General features: G+C 40.6%; 1 protein-coding gene across 1 annotated transcript in view; it reads left to right on the top strand.

The window, feature by feature from the left end:
* The window catches only part of hck (HCK proto-oncogene, Src family tyrosine kinase), a 76439-nt gene that overhangs the window by 16205 nt on the left and 37630 nt on the right, over positions 1-22604 (top strand). Inside the window, exons 2-6 of the mRNA XM_048549958.2 lie at positions 13857-13980; positions 17687-17726; positions 19226-19325; positions 19814-19912; positions 20571-20674. Of these exons, the coding sequence (XP_048405915.1) occupies positions 13861-13980; positions 17687-17726; positions 19226-19325; positions 19814-19912; positions 20571-20674 (463 nt within the window). The 5' untranslated portion in view covers positions 13857-13860. The remainder of the gene's footprint in view (positions 1-13856; positions 13981-17686; positions 17727-19225; positions 19326-19813; positions 19913-20570; positions 20675-22604) is intronic.

The following is a 22604-nucleotide window of genomic DNA, read 5'->3' as shown; positions in this document are numbered from 1 at the left end:
GTCAACTGTCACACATCCGACACTGGTCAAAACACCAGCAGCAGGAATTTGCTGGGAATTTATTTCTGGCCAGTATAGGCAGATTTGTTCAGTATAAGGATGGCAAAATCTGGAACATAGTCTCCTTTTATTTAAGGAAGGGTTTGCTCAGTTTGAAAGCAAGTGAGAGGAGATTCCCTACGTTGATTCCTGGGAAGATGAGGCTGTTTTATGAGCAATTATTTGAGCAGAGTGAGCCTGTATTCCTTTTGGAATTTAGAAAATGAGAGGTAGTCTTTCTGGAACAGATGACTGAGTGGGCCTGATTTGGTAATGCTGAGAAGGTATTTCCCTCCGGGAGAAATGGAGCTAAGCGGCACAGTTTCAAAATAAAGAATTTCTTGTTAACATGAAGATGAGGAGAGATGTTTTCTGAGGGTCATGAATTTTGAGTCCGGAGGCCTGTGAAGGTTGAAGTGCTGTATTAGGTTGAATCAATTCAATTTTTTTTACAACTAAATGGTATGGGGTGGGGAAAGGACTGGCATGAAGTAGAGTTGTGACCAGAATCTGATTGGCTGTGATCATATTGAATTGGACGAGCTGCTCATGGGGCTATATGGCTTCTACCTCCTTTCTTCTGCTCTTATTGAAGGAGATCTTAAATGGAAGTTGGAAGAATTTGCTTCATAATTCTACGTTTATTGCACCATGTAGTTATTTTGTTTAGTGTGTTGATGTACTCGTATTGAAAACAACTGTGTAGGTCTAAGATTAACTTAGATTAGATTCCCTACAGAGTGGAAACGGGCCCTTCAGCCCAACAACTTGACACCGCCCCTTGAAACATCCTACCCAGACCCATCCCCCTATAACCCACACAGCCCTGAACACTACGGGCAATTTAGCATGACCGATCCACCTAGCCTGCACATCTTTGGACTGTGGGAGGAAACCAGAGCACTTGGAGGAAACCCATGCAAACATGGGGAGAATGCGCAAACTCCACGCAGACAGTTGCCCGAGGCTGGAATCGAACCTGGGTCCCTGGTGCTGTGAGGCTGCAGTGCTAACCAATGAGCCACCATGCCGCTATCATAATTCCCACATATCAAAAAATATTGATTTCACTTGTGCTATTTGGGGCTTAGTCCAAAAGCAAACTTGACTCTGTTCACAGAAGGCCAATTACCAACAAATTGTCATCTTGCTGGTTCCTAACACAAGCACTAAACACCACATCTATCACCAAGACCACCCATTTCTACTTTTTTAGATAGATATCTTTCATAGATGTATCTCCTCTCTGGTTTTTCTCCAAGTTCAGCCTGACCTGCACTCTCCATTCAGCCAATATTTTGGCACCTGCCTTCTAAGTTAGAAACTTCTCAAATTTTTATTTTTGCTGGTCCTGACTATTCTCCCAATTCCTTCCAAATCATCTACTGTCCGTGTCATAGACTGGGAAAATGTTACCTGTGAAGGATTTGTGTAAATTATAGATGCTTCAAGCAGCTAAATATTTTTGTCTCATTCCTCTCCTTCACACCCACCCCTATCTGTGAACCAGCAGACCTTTCAGGGGTTTGTTGGAAGTAAAGGCATAAAACATTTTAAGTAAGATCTTAAGAAATTTGGGACTCTTGGGTGGTGTCCAAGAATCCGACAATAATTAAAAAGATAGCAAGAACTGCAGATGCTGTAGTCAGAGACAACGCACGTGGAGCTGGAGGAACACAGTAGGCCAGCAAAATCAGAGGGGCAGGAAAATTCACATTTTGGGTCAGGATCCTTTAGAAATTGGGAGAGGGAAGGGAGCTCAGGAATAAATGGAGAAGGGAGGGGTGGGGCTGGGGAAGGTAGGTAGGATGGTGATAGGTGAGTACAGGTAGGGAGTGGTGGGGATTGGACAGTGAGGTGGGAGGAGTCGATAGATGGACAGGTTGTGTCAGGTTAAGGAGGCAGGGATGAGAGGAAGGTTTGGTTACGGGTTGAGGCCAGGGGTGGGGAGATTTTGAAACTGGCGAATTCAGTGTTCGGGCCAACAGGCTATAGGCTCCCGAGGCAGAATATGAGGTGTTGCTTTTCCAGTTTGTGGTTGGTATCATTGTGATACTGAAGGAGGCCCAGGATGGATGTGTTACTCAGGGAGGGGGAATTAAAATGGTTGGCGAACAGAAGGTGTTGCCATTGTCATGAACAGAGTGCAGGTGCTCTACAAAATTATCTCCGAGCCTTTGCTTGGCCTCCCCGATGCTGCTCCCGATGTGACCTACAGATACAATAGGCCAAGTTGGAAGATGTACAGGTGACCCCCTGTCTGACATGGAAGGTTTGTTTTGTGCCTCGAATGGAAGTGAGGTGGGGTGGGGGGGAGAGGGGTAGGTGTAGTACTTCCTGTGGTTGCAGGGAAAGGTGCCGGGGCAGTGAGGCTAGTGGAGCGTGTGGAGTGGACGAGGGAGTCACGGAGAGAGCGGTCCCAATGTAAGGCAGATGGGAGGGGGAGAAGTTTGGTTGTCGGGTCGGATTGCAGGCAGCAGAAGCGGTGGAAACTGATATGTTGGATGTGGAGGTTGGTGGGGTGAGATGAGGATGAAGGGGATTCTGTTCTTTATTTTTGTTGAGGGGAGGGGGTGTGAGGGCAGAAGTGTGGGGAAATGAAAGAGATGCAGTTGAGTGCATTTTTGATCGGAAGGAGGAAGATATGGTCCTTTGAAATAGGAGGACACTTGAGATGTGCAGCAATGGAGCCCCCCAATCTTAGGAGTGGATGCAGTGGAGGCAGAGGAATTGGGATTAGAGGATTGTATTCTTGCAGAAAAGTGGGTGAGAGGAGATGTAGCCCAGGTAGCTGTGGAAGTTGGGCTTTAAATAAACATCAGTTTTGAAGCAGCCACCAGAGATGGAGACAGGGAGGTATCAGAGATGGTCCAGGTGAACTTGAGGTTGGGGTGAAAGCTGTTAGTAGAGTTGAACTGTTCAAGCTCCTCATGGGGGAACAAGGCAGCGCAGATAGTCATTGACGTAGCGGATGAAGAGGTGGGAGATAGTGCCAGTGTTACAGAAGCAAAGGGACTGTTCCACATATTGAACGAAGAGGCAGGCATAGCTTGGGCCCATGCGTGTGCCCGTGGCCACCCCCTTAGTCTGCAGGAAGTGTGAGGAGTTAAAGGAAAAGCAGTTAAGGGCAAGGATGAGTTTGGTTAAGTAGATGAGGGTGTCAGTGGAGGGGGACTGGTTCGGCCTGTGGCAGAAGTAGTAGTGGAGGCCTTTTAGACTGTCTGTGTGGGGAGTACAAGTTTACAGGGATTGGATGTCCATAATAAAGATGAGGTGTTAGGGGCCAGGGAATTGGAAGTCTTGGAGGAGATGGAGGACATAGATGGTGTCACAAAAGTAGGTGGGGAGTTCCTGGACCAGGGAGAAAAGAGTCAAAGTACACAGGGAGAAGTTCGGTGTCTTTTCCTGCTCCTGCCCCAGTGGGTCAGCCAGTGCAGTCAGGTTTGTGGATTTTGGGAAGGAGATAAAAACGGATGGTGCAGGTTTGGGTAATGATGAGGTTGGAACCTGTGGCTGGGAGGTCACCTGAGGTGATGAGGTTATGAATGTTTTAAGAGACAATAGTTTGGTCAGGGATGGGGTCATGGTTGAGGGAGGGCCGTAGAGTTGGTGCCAGGCCTTGGCTACGTAAACATCAGTGTGCCATCCCACCACTGTCCTCCTCTCTTATCTGGTAGATTTGATGGTGAGGTCAGGGTTGGAGTGGAGGGCTGCACGTTCTGTGGGAGAGGGGGTGGAGATTAAACAGTTTTTTTTCTTTCACACTGAATCTCTTCCTCCCAGACTACTTCTCACCACCCCACATCTGAAAATACATTATTGTTCCCTTCTAAATTAAAGCAAAATCAACAGCTGGAAGGTTAGACTATTCTGGATCAAATGAACTCCCAATCTTTTCTAAATGAAAAAACAGTTTTTAAAAAATATAAAATACTTCCAGAATAACAGGCAAGAAAGCTTCTGTCATGATGAACGTTCGTATTGTAGAATTTTTTTTTATGGCTTGAAGGGACCCGCCAGATTGGATTTCCGAAATATTTGTTTTCTCTCAACTTTAAACTTTTAATCTCAAAATAATGCATTGAACAAGTATTAAAGGGCAGAAAGCCATGCAAAGGATGTATTTTTTCTCTGCCAGCAATAGTATGTGAACTTGAAAGCCACACAGGAAGAAGAAATAAATATTATTTTTAAAAAATCTGGAAAACCATGTGCACAAAATAAGCTGCAAATTTGAAAATGTGTGTTACCTGTCATTCTGTGCCTGTTTTTCTCTCTTGTTCCCCCTACCCCTTTGGGAGTCTTCTGCTCTCCAATTCCTTCACCCCAATTCTTTCCTAATGGCTGCCTCTTCCACTTCTCAGTCCATTATTTCCCCTCCCTCTGTTTCACATTTCTTCTCTTACGCACAGCCAAAACTACCTGCTATTACTGAACCTGCTGCTCCCTTGCCCGCCGCCAGAGATCCCAATTTTCTTTTAATTTGTGTTAAAATAGGGTGGTTGTAAATGGGAGAGGGATGGGAAGGGGGTTGTTGATTTAAATTTATTGAAAAAGATATCACTGTGTGTTGTTCCTAACAACGAGCAGAAACAGTTACCATTCATAACCCCAGCCTTTCCCCTCAAATTAAAAAAAATCAATTTTCCTTAGACTCCCAAGTTATGAAGAGATTTATTTCTCTTTCTGACTTCTGATAAGGCAAAGGTTCTTCTCTTACTTTCAGTTTTCCTGTCTGTCCCACGCTATTGCTCCAGCTCTTGAATCACAGATTTAATCTTCAGATCAGCAGTTGTGTCGCTGGAAGAACAGTAAGAGTGAGGAGGAGCGAGATGTGACTGGAGGGACTAGCACTGCAGAGCATAAGAAGACAGAATCTCTGGGAGGAATAGCTACTCAAAGATGCTACTCTGCCAATTGTAGCGCCCAGAATAAATTCTGCACATCTTCCCACTCCCAAAAAGACACCTGCAACTGCACTTGTTCAGACCTGGATCATGCATAAGATACAGTATTACTGTAGGGGGTGCATGACCTTTCCTTAAATTTTCAGCCCATCTTTTTGCTTTTGCAGCTACCTGTGATGTTTTGAAGGCTGTTTTTGTTTTAAATCTTGGTCTGGCTGATTCCCCATTGTTGTTCCTCAGAGAACAAGAAGTTGTGGTCCAGAATTGGATGAAACGACTCCCCTCCTACTCGAAGATTGTACTATCCAGGTCAGAAATCACACACCAGGTTCTAGTCCAACAGGTTTATTTGAAATAACAAACTTTCAGAGTCTTACTCCTCCTTCAGCTGTTAGAGAGCTAGTATCAGACACAGAATTTATAACTGATTTATAAAAGAAACCAAAATCTACTCCCTTCTTCCACCTCTGATAGTTCCAGCAAATGGAAATCGAAACTCCTGCACTGAATTTCAGATTTACATGTAGTGGGATACTCGCATATTGTAGACTGCCTCGGCTGCAAGGGGTATAAATGTATCGATATGAATGAATCTTCATTTTGTGCAATGCAAATATATCCTACTACATTGACTGACTGATACGTTGCAAGAAATGATGATAAATTGAATATATTTTCAAATCCCACCTGACCAAGTCTTTACTCATTTGTTGAAGTGGGCACTGTTATGATGTGGTGCACCATAATTTCTGAAGGTTGATGACATTTGGGCATCAATTAAACTCCAAGCTGTTGGGAACAAAATAAATCTTAGGACTGGATTTTTTTTAAAAAATTGCTTACATTACTAAAAATGTTTCCTCTGAGAGGTACATCCAGGAAAATACTGAATAAGTTACCTTGTGGTTTATAAATTTAAATTAATGATTTGGATTCAACAGATCAAAGCAAATTGATCGTATTTGCTGATGTGGCCAAACAAGGAGAAGCAATGGTGAACAGGGGTAACTTGGAAATTGGTGGTCTTATTTCATAAAGCTTGAATATCAGCAAAACCAGAATACCTGAAATTTCTGTATGGAGAACCATTAGAGTATCACGTAATAAGGTCAAGTTGGTAACTGTAATGACAGCTATCTCAGCAAACAAATAAAGTATAAGGATGAAGTTGAACGGGGTGGTTTTATTGGATCAGGCATTTAATATATCTGACAAGTGCTGGACGACAGTTGAAGATGCCTGCAGTAGAACTGTGAACTATTATATATGAACAGTAGGTCATGAGTAAGCTGTATATTAGCCTTCTCAGACCATTTTTCAAGTACTCTGGTCAGTTTTGATTACTGAGACTGGAGGGACATGTTGATGTGCTGAATGTATGTAATGAGGAATTGCAAGGTTGATCACTGGGCAGGAGATCTAGAGAAAGAATTGGGGGAGAAGAAATAATAGTTTTGATAAACTTTATCCAAGTATCAGTAATGTATTGGCTACCTGTGAGGATATAAGAACATCCTAATCTTTGAATTCATATTATAATGTCTTTTTGCATCTAATTGTATGGACAGGTGAGGCTTAGAACAGGCCCCACACCCTGCTGGAAGCTGGTAACCCTGAGAAAAGTATTACCAAGTGAATAACACTGTTAAATGCACAGAATGATTTTCAAGTTTGCAGATCATACAAAGTTTGGAAGAAATTGTAAATAGAGGGGAGCACAGTGTGAAACTCAAAAGGACATTGACAAGTTGGTAGAATGGGCAGTTAGGTAGCATATGAACCTTAATGTAAAGACACAAGGTAATGTATTTTGGTTGAAAACCTGGAGAGGCAATATAACAGTGTATACCACTCAAGGATATAAGGAGCAGAGAGGCCTGGGTAATAATATGCACAAGTCATTAAAGGTGTAGGACAGATGGGGAGAAAAATTGCTAAAGCATACAGTATTCATAGGTATTGATTACAAAAGAAGGGAAATTATGCTAATATGTATAAGACACTAGAGATCAACTGACGTATTGAGTATAGTTCTGGATACTGCAGTTTGGAAAGGATATGAACACTTAAGACAAAATGAAGAAGAGGTGTGCAAGAACAGCTCCACCGACGAGAAACTTCAGTTATTAGGATAGATTGAAGAAGTTGGGACTTAGATGAGACGGTTAAGAGATTTGATGGAAGTTTTCAAATTTGGGAGGGGTCTGGACACAGGAAATGGGGCAAAACTGTTCCCACTTGTCAAAGGATCAAGAATAAACAGACACGGGGTTAGGGATTTGCAAAACGAGTTAATGCCATATGGTTTAATGCAAAATTCTGAGTGTGTGGTTTGGTTCTGAAATGCACAGCATAGAAGAATAGTGGAGATAAGTTCAATCAAAGCATTAGATTATTTCTATTTAAATAATGTACGGGGTTACTTGGACAGAACAGGAGAATGGCATTGAATCATGATCCTTGTTCAGAGCTGGTGCAGACATGATGGCTTCCTTCTTCACTGCAACAAATGTGATTCTGATTCTTTTAACCTTAACCAGCCGATAGAAAATGGGTAAAATGTTGTCAATATGCTAGTGCCAGTGTAACTGTTTTGAAGCAGTGTCAAATGCTAATTTTTTTAAGTTCAAGAACTTTCCAATAACTGGTTTATCTTCCAGCTGAAGAACAGACAAGAGGTAAGTGAGGTTTATTTAATCACTTAATGGGGTTCCATAATTAAGGTGGGAAAACAGATTATGAAACATTTTATAACAGTTTGCTTTTTTCAAGCTACAGCTAAAGCTAAAGCTTTAATTTAAGTACCGTCTAAATTAGGACTAGGCTTGACCCAATGGTGGATACAAGCTGACTAAGAATCTTTGGCAGAAATAATATTGCTCAATTTCCGGGCCAAATGTGCCCTGAACCACCCCCTGCTGTTTTCATATCTTGTTTACTTCTTGGGTAAGACCTGTGGGTAGAGGAAATGATGGACACACTGACTCATTTGAACAATTGCATCATCTGCAGAAGTTGCTGGGAAAGCTCAGCAGGCCTGTCAGCATCTGTGAAGAAAATTCGGAGTAAACGTTTTGGATACAGTGACCCTCCCTCAGAACTCTAACTGTTCCTCACAGATGCTGCCAGACCTGCTGAACTTTTCTAGCAACTTTTGTTTGTATTCCTGATGTACAGTTCTTTCGGTTTTTAATTTCATCAACTAGTTAGGCTTTAAGAAGAGATTGCTAACATGTAACTATGCAATGGTTTCATAAATTCATTTGGGGAAAAACAGTGGTCTTGGTATACACCGAAGATGATCCAGTATGCATTGTTTTCTGTGACTGAGTTTGCTCTATTTGCACATGAATGTGCAAAAATGTTAAGTACGATATTGTAATATATACCACAGAGTTGGAAGGCTAGTTTAGAATCTTTTACAGAGCAGTAAACATGATACTGCCTCAGTAATTTGGTTTGGGATCTAAAATGTTCTTTTATTTTTATTTGGACAACTATAATTAATCACATGATTTATTTGTGCCTTTTTTTTGTACAACATAAATGACAAAATGAATTTTATTATCAATCAAAGCATAATTGCTTGAAATCTTAAGGATAGTTGCTGGTTAACATCACTTTTTACTTTGATATTTAATCTAAAACAAAAATAGGAAATGTTGATAACTTATCGAAAGTTCATCTGCAATTACAAAAAGAATAAATAATATTTAGGATGCAAATCATTTGTCAGAACAGGGTTGGCTTCATGAGGCCAGATTCAGGATGCTGAATAAAGGTTTGAACACGCTACATCCAAAAGGATTTTAAATTGGACGGGATTCAAGAAAATGTTATAGAAATCTGGTATAATTCTGGTGACTGGTATGATTCCAGAATCATATTGGAAGAGGAGCGTGTCTACCTGAATTTTATATTGTCAGCAGACCTTTTGGAAGCAAGTGTTAACAAGATATTTACTAGAGGTCTAAGTGTTTGACAGAACTATCTTAACAGTACTGCCGATCGATGGAACCAGAAGTAATTAAAATGTGTGTTAACTAGTTAACAGCTCACTTCTTTGAGAAGAAAGATGTTTCTTAATTGGGTAGAATCAGGTTTTCCAATACTGAGCATTGTCATTGTACTGCCATCACGTGGAAAGTATCTATTTAATAACTAGACTGAGATTACATAGAACATAAAACTGTCCAGCACAGTACAGGCCCTTTGGCCCATGATGATGTGCTGACCTTTTACCCTCAACCTAAGGTCTATCTAACTTCCACCGCTACCTTATACTATCATCCATATGCCTATCTAACAGCTGCTTAAATGCCCCTAATGAAGCCAACTCCACTACCCTCTCTGGCAATGCAGTCCACGCCTCCTCCATTCTCTGAGTAAACAATCTACCTCCACTTACTTTAAAACTACGTCCCCTCGTAATAGCTACCTTCACCTTTAGGTAAAGGTCTTTGGCCATCCACTTTATCTATACACCTGATCATTTTGTACAGAAGATTTTCTTAGTATGAAGAATTCTTGCATGCTCTTTTTGTTTTATGCAGTTGTAGATATTAGTAGTCATGTTCTGTGTTATGGTTGCAGCTGATGGAATAATGGACAAGTCCAATTTGAGTGAAACTGACTTGATGGATCATGCATTTTAATTTTTCCAGTTGGTTGCCGTAGTGTTGATCTCTGAAATATTCATATGAGGTAACAGGTGTTCTTTCACAACCAAGCACAAGTTTATTAAACCAGAGGGGAAACAAATTGAGTTAGAAGACTGTATGGAAAGCGCTTTTGGATGCCTTCAAGGCAGACATCGACAAATTCTTGATCTCATAAGGAATCAAGGGCTACGGGGAGAGTGCAGGGAAGTGGAGTTGAAATACCCATCAGCCATGACTTAAATGGCGGAGTGGACTTGATGAGCCGAATGGCCTTATGGTCTTATATTAAAATAAAGTTTCAACCGGTTTCTGACACTATTCACTAGAGACTCGATCCCACAACAATATCACTCTCTTTTATATTTTTAAAATCTTTACGTAACTGACACATTGCAGATTCTTTCTCTCAGAATGCTGAGACCATTTTTGATTCCTTTTCGGGTCTGCTAGTATGAACTTTTCTTAATTCTAAAGTCTAGGTTTTCTTGATTGAACAGCTTGAAGACAACGTATACAAGCAGTTCTGGCTTGGGAAATCCACAAACTGGAAACTGCTGCTGAAGAGTTAGTAGGAACTGCAGATGCTAGAGAATCTGAGAAAACTGTGTAGAGCTGAATGAACGCAGCAGGCCAAGTAGCATCAGAGGAGCAGGAAGGCTGACGTTTTGGACCTCGACCCTCCTTCAGAAATCTTCTGAAGAAGGGTCTAAGCTTGAAACGCCAGCTTTCCTGCGCCTCTGATGCTGCTTGCCTGCTGTGTTCATCCAGCTCTACACCTTATCTCACTACCGTTGAAGTGTCTGGTTCCTCTGAATCGAACTAAATGTTTGAAAATAAAAACCTATGTTTAGGGCCTTTGTGTTTACCTTGTCTGTCACTTAAGCGTGACAGTATAAATCATTTTGTTCAGTAACAACACAGGTTTCTCCCCAGTCACTGAACTGCAATCACATGCTTTCTTGGAACTGATGCCCTTTTGAGTCTGAATTTTGACCTGTTTCTTTTTTTTTGAAAAGACATGTTCAGAATTGACCCATAACATCTGGGACAAGATACAAAGTCATGATGTAATGGGGAAAATTTATTGACATCTACACTGACGTTCTGTGAAAAGGAATGGGTGCAAGCAATCTCTGCTTTTGTGAGCATGGGGTCAATCAGATGCTTCGAGTTGGAACAGAAAAACATTGCAGTCCTCCTTTCTGCCCCTGAAGTTAGTACCCTAAATTTTCATGAGAAATAAATCCCTTTGAGCCCAAATTTTATTTGAATGGGAGACTCTTTCAATGTTTTCGATACAACTAATTCATAACATTTATAATTATATGTTCTACAAGTTTACATTATTTCTAAGAAGAAAAAGATTTTGATACGGTTCCCTTTGTATTTTTTCCTGTCTCCTGAATTATCATCTTTACTGCACCTTTATGGAGCTGACTCAGTCTTCAAGCTTTTTCAGTGAGTATCAGTAGGCCATCTGTGCCTATCACAGTTGACTATTTTGACATGTGCCTCAGCAGAGTGCCTGTAGGCTACTGGAACAGCGCACATCCATACAGATGCTTTTACCAAGAGATTATTGAACAATAATCGAAAGCAGAATCCTGGTTTTTATTTTAGTTATCCCTAGGCCCCAATTTCTCGCTGCCCAATTAATACCTTGGATTAAGAAGAACATTACAGCACAGGAACGTGTCTTTTGCTTCACCCAGACCAGGCCAACTCATGATGTCTTTCTTTCTAAATTTAAAAACCTTTTTGTCTCTACGTGGTCCATATTCCTCTTCCCTGCCTGTTTACGTATCTGTCAAGATGTCTCTAAAACATTGCTATTGTATCTACTCCCTCGGCCGGTGTATTCCAAGAACTTACCATATTCTGCACAAGCAGAATACCTCCCACATCTCCTTTCAAACGTATCCCCTCTTATCATAAAGTTAATTGACATTTCTACCTTCTGGGGGAAAAGACGCTGACTATCCATTCCATCCATGCCCCTCATAACTTGGTAAACTTCTATAAAGTCTCCCCTTATCCTTTGTCCTTCAGGTTAAAATAAACCAGGTTTCTCCAATCTCTCCTCATAGCGAACACCCTCCAAACCAGGCAACATCCTGGTAAACTATTTCTGTAATCTTTCCACAGCCGCCCCATCCTCCTCTTGTAGTATGGTGACCAGTACTACACACTATATTCTAAATGTGGCCTCACTATACAGCTGCAACATGACTTGCTAATTTTTATTCTCTATGGTGCATTGACCACCTTAACTACTAGTGTTGCCATTTTTGGGGGATCTGTGAACTTGTACTCATTCCTCTATGTTGATACTGTTAAATTTTCTGCCATTTACTGTATACTTCCCTGCTGTATTAGATATTTCAAAATGCATGACCGTGTATTTGCCTGCATTAAACTCCATTTGTCATTTCTCTGCCCACTCCTCCTCCTCAGCTGTATCCTGCTGTATCTTCTAGCAATCCTCCTCACTATCTACATCTTCCCCCAATTCACCAAAGGTCCCAACACTGCTCCCTTCAGAATATCACTGGTCACAGATCTCCAGTCAGAAAAACACCCTTTCGCTGCTACTTTTTTTTCCCTCTGACTGACTAAGCCAGTTCTGCATTCATCTTACCAACTCACTGTGAATCACAAGTGATTTAATCTTGTGTATTAGCCTGCCATGAGGGACCGTGTCAAAACCTTGCTGAAGTCCGTATAGACAGCATCTACCACCTTGCCCTTATCAATGATCTTTGTCACTCACGCAAAAAATCTCAATCGAGTTTGTGAGATGTGACCTTCCTTCCCCAAAACCATGTTGCATAATGCTGGTAAGTCTGTAGTTTTCCAAATGTGAGTAAATCTTCTCTCTAAGAATCTTCACCAATAATTTGCCCGTCACTGACTTGAGGCTGACCGGCCTCCCTCAGCATTCTGGGATTGATCCTGTCAGGACATGGGGGTTTGTCTATCTTTAATGATTTTTAAACCCCGACACCATCTCTTTGTCGTATGTCCCGGAATGGCAACGTACCCCTCCCAAAACTCACCACCCTTCTGTTTGTGAATACTGATGCAAAGGATTTTATACAGGAGCTACTCACTTCCTCCAGCTCTACACATAAATTCCCTCCTTTGTCCTTAAGTGGCACTATCCTTACCCCAGCTACTTTCTTGACCTCTTTATATATGTATAAAATCCATTGGGATTTTCCTTTAACTCTGTTGCTAAAAACATTCCATGAGCACTTTTAGCTCTTTTAGTTCCTTGTTTTTTTTCAAGCCGACTTTGTATTCTTCAGGGACGTTTCTTCTTGACTAAGATTTATCTGCTAATTTAGTGCTGATCAGGAACAGAACCTAACACATCCCTTCCCCCAATTTGTTATTTAACATTGTACTTCATAAAGTTTTCACATCAAAGAAATCAAATGCATTGTGCATTGATCTTGGCCATGAGGGCAATGATTGTTTAATAACGTAGGCAGTAAATATGATGTAACTCCTAGATTGCTCAATTTACTATAATTCCTCAGCAGTAGTTTCATATCAATATAATTGCCTTGTTAATCTACTGGTCTGAAATGTTTTAATTCTGTGCTTTTCATGTTTGTAAATTTTAAAGTTTGTTTTTGTTTGTTTGCCAAGTCCTGGATCAGCTTTCCCAAGAAATTAGGTTTTGTGCGATTATTTGGGTAATGTGCTGACTGACAAATTTAATTTTCCATTTCAACAATATTTGTGGTGAAAATATTGAAGTCCCAGATATTCTTGCTTTTCTCACAACTACAAAAAAAGTGTTGAAGCTAGCACTCCAAAGCTTTCTGTGACAAACTGACGGAATGTGACAGTTTTAAGTGTAACAACATTTGATTTAAACAATATCCAGCTGGTCTGGTCAACCCCTGTTTCTCCAACTAACCTTGTGAAGGAATAGGAATCTGAAATTCCAGGCACAATGGTATTTTTTTTGTTTTCCACCTAATTTTCTTTGTTTTGGGATTTACTCTCCAGCTGACGTAGCAAGAATGGATTTCAGAATAGCCTATCAAGTAATAAGTGAGCTAACATTCCAAGGTGTTAATTTGAGGTCTAATTGGTTGCACCAGTCTAAGCATTCCAGATGATGTACAGGTGCATAATTGAGGGTTTGTATTTGTAGTGTTGTAATTTGCACATTCAATCACTGAACCTAGGCTACTCATGAAAATCCAGTCATTGCTTTCAACAATTTTTTTTTCAGAAATATGGGTTGTGCAAAATCAAAGGATTCGTCCAACCAGGAACAAAAGAGCTTGAATGATCCTGTACGTAAATCTAACACCGCTCTTTATGTGAAAGATCCCACATCCAACTCACATGCAACAGTAAGTAAAAATAAAGTTGAAAGTAATTTTTCTGAAAATACTAGCCTATGCATAATGCTTGCAGGAAACTTTTTGTTAATGGTTAACAAATGGCAATACTACAGAAGTAGCCCTTTCTGGTAGATATCTATATTGAATGAAGATGGTCACAATGTGATTGCAAACAGAATGACAACGAAACACAGTTTAAGCAACATGTTTCACTTAAGGTATTTTAAATGCTAAGTTCCTCATGGATAAAACAAATAATGAGACCAATTTTACATTGGCTAAGACATTCCATTACACTAAGTCTCGGCAGAATTAACTAACAGTCTGATATGGAAGGAAGCCATATGCACTTGTGTCCAGTCAGACCTAATGAAAGGGCGTGTTCTGATAACTCATTTACAGTTAGAATAAAGTTAGTGCTTGCAGCTAGCAGGGTTCAGGAATTGCTGAAACCGTTCCCCCTCAACAACAACAAACCGTGGAGTTCAGAAAGCCTCAGTTTTGATTCACAGCCAGATTGCAAATCTCAGCTATAATAATGATGCTGGACCCTGTTCTGTGGGCCCAGGAGAAGAAAGTAGTATGCTCCATTCCTGATTATTGACAAGTGAATCTTGATGGGGGGAGGAGGGGTGAAGAGAGCCAATCAAATAAGATCAGAGTATGATGCCCTCCTCAAGAAATGCAAAATCCAAAAAGTAGAGGTACGACTCTAATATTGTGCCATGTTGGCTTCTGATTATACAACATCTTAAATTTAAAATGCTCATCTTTCTCTTAAATCTCTCCATGGCCTTGCCCCAGTTCTAAAATGCACCCTCAATCACTGCAGTCATCTAATGCTAATACCTTTGTGTATTCATGACATGAATCACACCCACAAGGGTAGCCATCTTGTCAGACTCCCTGATTTCCAAACTCTCTCAAATTGCTTCCCTAAGCCTCAACATTTATTTTAAGGAAACAAAAGTAAATATCTTCTATTTTAAACAACCTTTTTTGTCATATGACTGTCTGTCTGTCTTTTTTTTGTAGTTGTTTGTCTAATTTTATGGTATGGTATGATGTCTTAGGATGTTGTATTTTGTTAAATGTATAAATGCAGAATTCTGATGTTAAATTTGATTTTTGTGCTGCTTACAAAGATGAAAATTTATACTTTTTATAAGTATTAAGAAAGATGAATTTTGTTTATATCTCCCCTCATGGCCACTGTATGCTAATTTGAAAATGTATTAATCTCACAACCATCCCCTTCCCTAATGTTTCATAATTATGATATTTACCCCTTTTTCTGTCTGCAATTATAACCATTTCCTCACAATGCATGTTTTTTTTTCCTGTTACTAATGCTCTGTGCATGGCTATGCTAGTAATTTAGTGAAGAGTAAGTTGGGCTATGTAATGCTTTTTAGGTATTCTGTATCCTCTCGACCCCAGATGATAGGAAGAAAGGATGAGCACATTTCTTAATAGCATGTGCTGTCTTTTCATATTGAGCATGGGTAAACAAATGAGCTCTCCTTTTTCAATCTTGAATGAAAGAGCCTAACATCTGCCCCTGTTCCCTATAAGGTCCTGAGGCAGTTAATGTTGGGATTGGATACCTCAGGACCAATACGATTACATTACAAAAGGCACACTCATCATAATTACTGCTTCCCCTGGCCTGAAATCCCTGACCCAAAACTCCATGCCTCTGATGTCCCACTTCTGCCACAACAGACAGCAGTTCTGCAGCTCCCAGTTAATTTGCTGGATTGCTTACCTGAAGCAGCATCCACCCTTTATCCATAACAAAATAAGAAATAGTAGAATAAAAAACAGAATAGGCCATTCAGCCCTTTGAGCCTGTTCCATCTCTTAATGAGATCGAGACTGATCTGTAGCCTAACTCCATATACCTGCTTTTGGCCCACATCTCTTGATAGCCTTTTTTTTGTTAAACAAGGCTATCTCCAATTTAAAACTACCAGCTGATCTAGCATCAACTATTGGAGCTGCACGGTGGCTCAGTGGTTAGCACTGCTGCCTCACAGTGCCAGGGTCCTGGGTTCAATTTCACTGTTGGGCGACTGCCTGTGTGGAGTTTGCACATTCTCCCCATGTCTGCATGGGTTCCCTCCCACAGACCAAAGATGTGCAGGCTAGATGACCGTGCCACATTGCCCATGGTGTTCAGTGATGTGTAGATTAGGTGGGCTATAGAGGGAAGTGTCTGGGTGAGATGCCCTGTTGGTCAGTGTGGACTTGTTGGGCTGAAGTTCCCGTCTCCATGTAGGGGTTCTATGAATTCTATTCTGTGAAATTCTATGAACCACCATTTGTGGAAGAGAGTTCCAAATTTCTGCCACCTGGTGTGTGTAGAAATGCTTCCTGACATCTTTTGCTGAACAGTCTGGCGCTAATTTATTTGTTTTTTAAGTAGTAAGCCCCCCCCTCCCCATTCCAGAATTTGCAAGTAGAAGTGGTTTATTTTTATCTGCCCTGTCTTTTTCTGTTAATATCTTGACCACTTTTTGATCAAATCACTCCTTCAATTTTCCTAAATTCTCAGGAAAACAGGCTTAATGTAATCTGTCCTTTATACCTGGACTTCAGGAGTTACACTATTATTCTTGTAAACTTACATCTACTCCCACCAAGGCCAATGCACCTTTCCTAAGGTGTGATGTCCAAATCTGCTCTCAGTACCCAAGTGAGGGAGGGGTAAGTCATGTGGCTCTGTGAGGCTGTTCCATCATTAAATAAGGCCATGGTTGATCTCAATGTGGCCTTGCTTCCCAACTTGCCTGATGGGCCCTATAGCTCTTGACAGATTTTGATTTGAGGCTAATCCACCTTGAGTGTATATATTCAAGGATTCAATTTCTACGGCTTAGTTGAGGATGAGAATATCGAAGAATAACGAGCCTGTAAAGCCGATGAAACAACCTTGTCTTCATTTAAATGAGACACCCCTTATTTTTAAACAGTGTCCCCTGGTTCCAGACTCCCCAGTGAGGAAAAAAAAACCCTCAGCATTGTCCTTGCCAATTATGGTGCTTCATGGACCTTTGCTTTTTGTGCAGGGGGTGACAAAGCTATCCGGAAGCAAAGTGTGCATGACTGAATTTAACCATCATGTTCCAAATTTTTTTTTTCGTTATTCTGCTTTATTTCTTCCTTTCAATTCCTTTAACGTTTTCATGATTATGTTTACCTCTGTTTGGACCCTGAGCTTTCCTCTTTTTGTTTAATGTTGTTTTCCCCCTTCTTTTATTATCTGTGTATGAATCATTCCCCTGCCTCCCACTTTTTACTAGATTTTAGTCACTTTTACAATTCTATTTATCATTTCTTATTTTTTGTCGTGCTTTAATTGTACCCCCACAAGTTTTGCAGGACTGAGCTTTTTGCTGGCCCAGAACAGTGCCACTGTGCCATGAAAGAGATCTCCTCCTTACCACATTGCTCTTTTGGTCATATATTCACTTTTTCTTGAGCTGATTTTATGTCTTAGCCAAACCTTCAGGTCCCAGTTTTACCTTTACTCCTTTCTGTCTGAAGTAAATCTATGGCAAGCCTGATTCAATTAAAATGCCACAAGCTAAAGAGGTACAGTCTTCAGCTTTTATTGTACAGCCCCACCTTATTCGAAGAAAAATATTTCTTTGAAAATGAATCTTGTACATATTCACTAGAATATTTATGTATTGGTTTTTTTTTAATTTAGAACGCAAATAGCTTTCCATCTGCACACTTGTCTTTGGGAGGTATGTATGGAAATCTTTTTTTCAGTCACGTCTGCAAAATGTTTGATTTCAGCTATCAACTGTTCCACTTTGTCACTAGAATAGTGTACCAAGTATTCACCATGTCGGGTTCTTAGTGTTCCATTCAAGATGTAAAAATGCACCAATGTGGGGAAATATGTTGATAGGCTAACACCAAACTGGTTAGAGTATTATTTTAGTTAATGTTTAAAAGCCCCATTTGATGCTGCCGCACTGCAGTGCATTCTTTTTATTTGCCAGAGGGATTATACCAAATGCAATATGGTGATTGCTACGTGTGCAGACACACCAGTAACATCCTTTGGCTGTGGTGGGATAGGTCACAGGAAACATCTGCATGTGCAGCAATGATGAGCAAGAGCATCATCTTAACATGTGCCACTGCTGGGGGAGGGAGGAAGCGGGAATGGTTAAGGGGGTGAGGTGGAGGCTGGAGCCCTGGCTGGAGTTGGACCGAGGCTGGGGACCAAGGAAGCTGTAAGTGTGTAGCTCTGCAGCTGCCATTCACTTGCTACCCGTCCCTGCACTCACCACCATTATCCACATTTGTAATATTTCTTACAATTATTTCTGTGACATTGCATTATGACAAACTCTTTATGGAGCCTGGTAATGGCGTTCATAATAAATTCAGTCACCTTTTTGTTGCAAGTGTGGCTTTGTTTGCCTGGCACCTAATATTATTTAGAGAGCTCCATGAAACAATGATGTATTTTTAAATTGTATTCTGAATATGTATATGTGAGATGCTGTTATATAAGCTAACCTGAAATTGATAATTTTTCTTTTTAAATCTGCAGCTATTTAAAATACTCCTTTCCTGCATCAATGTGCTTCATTTTGTGAGAAGGAAATACAAGTTTGTTGAGTGCCTCTCAGCTGTTTAGTTGCATGCTAAGCTGCATTTAAAATGTCAGTGATTTGCCCATGTTTTGTTCCATTCCTGTTGGCAGATTACCAAATATCAAGTTGACTGTGGGTCTGAAAAAAATTTTGAAAATCCCCGTGAACTGAGAACAGGCACAAATTTAAACCACCTTGAAGAGTAAACTTATTTCACCATTTCAAGCTTCTGTGACAAGTGGAGATGGAACCTGATTTGCTTTGGGATTTTTTTTTTCTTTTGTCCTAGAATGACCTTCATCCTTCATTTGACAGCAGATTTTTTTGACCTTGCAAACACCAGGAACACATCCCATCCGAACAAATAATCCAATCCTGCTATAACAATGTGTGGAGCTCGATAAACACAGCAGGTCAAGCAGCATCTTAGGAGCAGGAATCTGACGTCTCTCTAATCCAATCCTGCCATTTGCAAAAAATATAGGTGATGTTGGGATTCCATAAGCCAGAAGAGAAGGATTCCCATAATTAGTCTCTCTAAATGCTAGTTGAAAAGTGGGCGAGTATTGGATAATGTGATTCATACTCTTACCTGTGAGCTAATTGTTCCAATTAATTGAACTGTTCTGTCACAGGAAACGATGACACGGTAGTAGTCGCACTGTATGATTACGACGGCATACATGAAGGAGACTTGAGTTTTAAGAAGGGAGAAAAAGTAAAGGTGCTCTCAGAGTAAGTAGGGGTTTACTGATTTGTCATATCTTAACAACATTTGAATGGTATGGGAAACAGGCTGTGAGCAATTACAGTAACAATCCTAAGTAATAGATACCACAGTATAACAATCCATTAACTTACTAAAATAACTTTGAATATATTAGAATAGAACTTGAGGAACCTTGCCACCGATCTTTGAATGAATGTTTATTTATACAGAAATAAAAGGCGATTTGATGTTGTGTTTATCCAAAATTACTAACTTGCCTTTTTGGTTCGAGAACATTTATGTAATGTTGATCAATAGTGTGAGTATCACAAGCAGACTTGATGCTTGGAGATATGTTGACAATTTTTACCCATTTGGGAGACCATGTAAACAATACATCGAACATTTTATGAATTTTTTTGCCATTTTTGTACATTGTTGATCTATAAATCTCCCACTGCTGTTGCAACAAGCAAAGGTAATGAAATTCTTCTTGTGTCTTTTAATGTTTCAGACAAGGTGAATGGTGGCTGGGAAGATCTTTGACAACTAATCAGGAAGGTTATATTCCAAGTAACTATTTTGCCAAAGACAACTCACTGGAAATGGAGGAGTGAGTACTGTAGAATGTTAACATTTGTAGCCATATGTAAATGGGGATAGTTTTTATGGGCTCTCTGTTTACTCTTTTGATACCATTTCAGGAATGGTGTTTTATGGTTTAGTTGAATCCATGCTTTACGTGTAGGTGATAGTGGCATCATGTGTCCACAGTGGAACTGTAAACAGCACCAGATAAACTTTTCATTGATGTTAGCTACACCCTTTAAAAATGACTGCCCTTCTCCTTCTACAAAATGATTTTGCACCCACACCATACTGCCGCTTGAATATTTAAATGTGATATTTTACTGAAGAATCTTTGTAACTCAAGCAAAATGAAATAACAGAATTTATACCAAATGAGTGCGCTTACCTCTGAATTAGAAATCCACTCCAAGACTGACACTTTTTGAAATAACACTGATCACCTTCTGTATTAGGAGAATCCCACTTCAGGTAAGATTTTAAACCAAGGTTTCCTTTTATCAGTTTGGCTGAATATAAAAACGCTTTCCTGATCTAAAAAAAGTTAACCGATGTGATTGCTGATATTATTAATCAATTAGTTACATTTTAAGTACTTTCAGATATACTGAGAAGTTCAAGAAAGAGCAATAGAAATCAAAGTTCTTCCTTTACTAACTCAATCCTGTGTATCCCATTTTGAGATGGTTCTTCAAAGGTGTCAGTAGAAAGGATGCAGAGAGACAGCTTCTCGCAGCAGGAAATAGAGTTGGCTCGTTTATGGTACGAGACAGTGAAACAACCAAAGGTGAGAATTTTAAATGTGGTTTATAACAAATAAACTGTTTGGGGCCCTTTACACTATTAGTGTACCATACAATTTTTGTTGTATTATGACAGGAAAAAGATTTCTTCCAAATTTCCTTTTGCCACACAAGAACTTTTGAATACGATGCAATATAATATATTATAATTTTGAATAAAATGCAAAACATTTTATCAGTATGCACTGCCTATTATCTTTCTGTCCTTGATTTGGTACGCATATGCTCACAGAACAGAAATACATGGAGTTAATGGCAGAAGATTGAGGGGCACAGGTCATTCCATCCCCTAGACAAAAGGTTGGCTGACAGACCTTTAAAATAAGCTGACTAACAACCACAGCATGCTGTGGGTGAGCTAAATTAGTCAATAATACCTTAAGGATTGAGTGCAGCTTGGGGCCGTCCTTATCTGAAGAGGGATGATCTAGCTATGGAACGGGTTTGATGAATATTTCCCAGACTGATTCCTGGGATGGCAGGACTGATATATGATGACAGACAGGAACCATGAGGACTGTAATCAGTCGATTTTAGAAAAATTAGGAGGGTATCTTGTCTGAACCTGGAAAATTCTAACAGCACCAGACAGGATACATGTAGGAAGGATGTTCCCAAACCCTAGAGAGTCTAGAACCAGAGTGCTCTGTCTCAGGATATAGGGTAGGCCATTTAGAAGTGGGGAGAAAACTCTTCAGTGAATAGTGGATCTGGTAAATCTCTTCCACAGAAAATGTTTGAGGCCAAGACATTTAAATAGTTTCAAGAAGGACTGAGCTATAGTTCTTGGGGCTAAAGACAGCAAAGAGTGTAGGGAGGGAGCTGGATGATGAGCCATGATCATATTGAAACATGGAGCCGGCTCAAAGGGCCAAGTGGCCTACCTCTGCTCCTAGTTTCAACATTTGTTTCTGTAGTGGGACTTCTTCCCCTCAGTGGCAGGAGCTCCCAACTTCTGGAGCTACCATCAAATCTGGTCGATATCTCCAACAGCCTGGCAGCACCAGAGCTCTAGAGATGCTGTCGCTGGGACAGCAACTCTTCCCAAGATGAAGGCTGCAGGGATCCCAGACCCAGGTGAGACTGGCCACCTTGGAGCAAAGGAATTAAAGGGGGTTGGCTTTAAGTACCCTAAAGGGAGGAAAGGAGGAGTTACTTCCATCTTGGGAAGGGCAATCTCTGAAGCTAGTACCTCCTGTTTGCCCCACGCTTTTTAATTCATAGAATATAAAAGACTGCCTGTCTGTCCACGCCAACTATTATTATGGCATTTGACAGGGTGATACTGGCATCAAGTGAGCTCAGTTGATTTTAATTTTTATTTTTTTATTTTAATTTAATAGATGGGCTGACAGGAGGGGCGGCACCCTGACTCAGTGGTTTGCACTGCTGCCTGACAGGAACCTTGTGTTCAATTCCAGCCTTCGTTGACTATGTGGCATTCGTACGCGCGCGCCCCTACCCGCGTTGGTTGCATCCAGGCCTTCTGGCGTTCCTCCACCGTCCAAAGACCTATTGGGTAGATTGATCAGCCGAGCTAGATTGCCCTACAGGAAGTGTAGGCTAGGTGGATCTTTGGGGTGGGGTGGTGGGCGGGATGCTCTTCGAAGAGATGATGTGAACTTGTTAGGCTGAATGGCCTGTTCCTGCACTCTAGGGATTCTTCAAAAGAAGATCCTATAAAATGGGCTGTCCTTTTCAGTACCGATTCTCTTTCTTTCTTCTTCCGTCTCTCTTTCTCCCCCCCCCCCCCCCCCCCCCAGTTATGGTGTGAGCTCAGGAATGGGTAGCAAGATGGCTTACTGGGCACCCTCCTTATTTTGCATGGTGAAAACACCTAGTGGGAGCATGTGATGTTCAGCTCCATGTTTTTAAATTTCATGGGAATAATTAAATAGTAAAACTTCTTTTAAA

This window comes from Stegostoma tigrinum, chromosome 19, assembly GCF_030684315.1.
Source record: "Stegostoma tigrinum isolate sSteTig4 chromosome 19, sSteTig4.hap1, whole genome shotgun sequence".
Classification (NCBI taxonomy): Eukaryota; Metazoa; Chordata; class Chondrichthyes; order Orectolobiformes; family Stegostomatidae; genus Stegostoma; species Stegostoma tigrinum.
The sequence above is the reverse complement of the archived record's forward strand: the minus strand, read 5'-3'. Positions and strand labels throughout refer to the sequence as shown.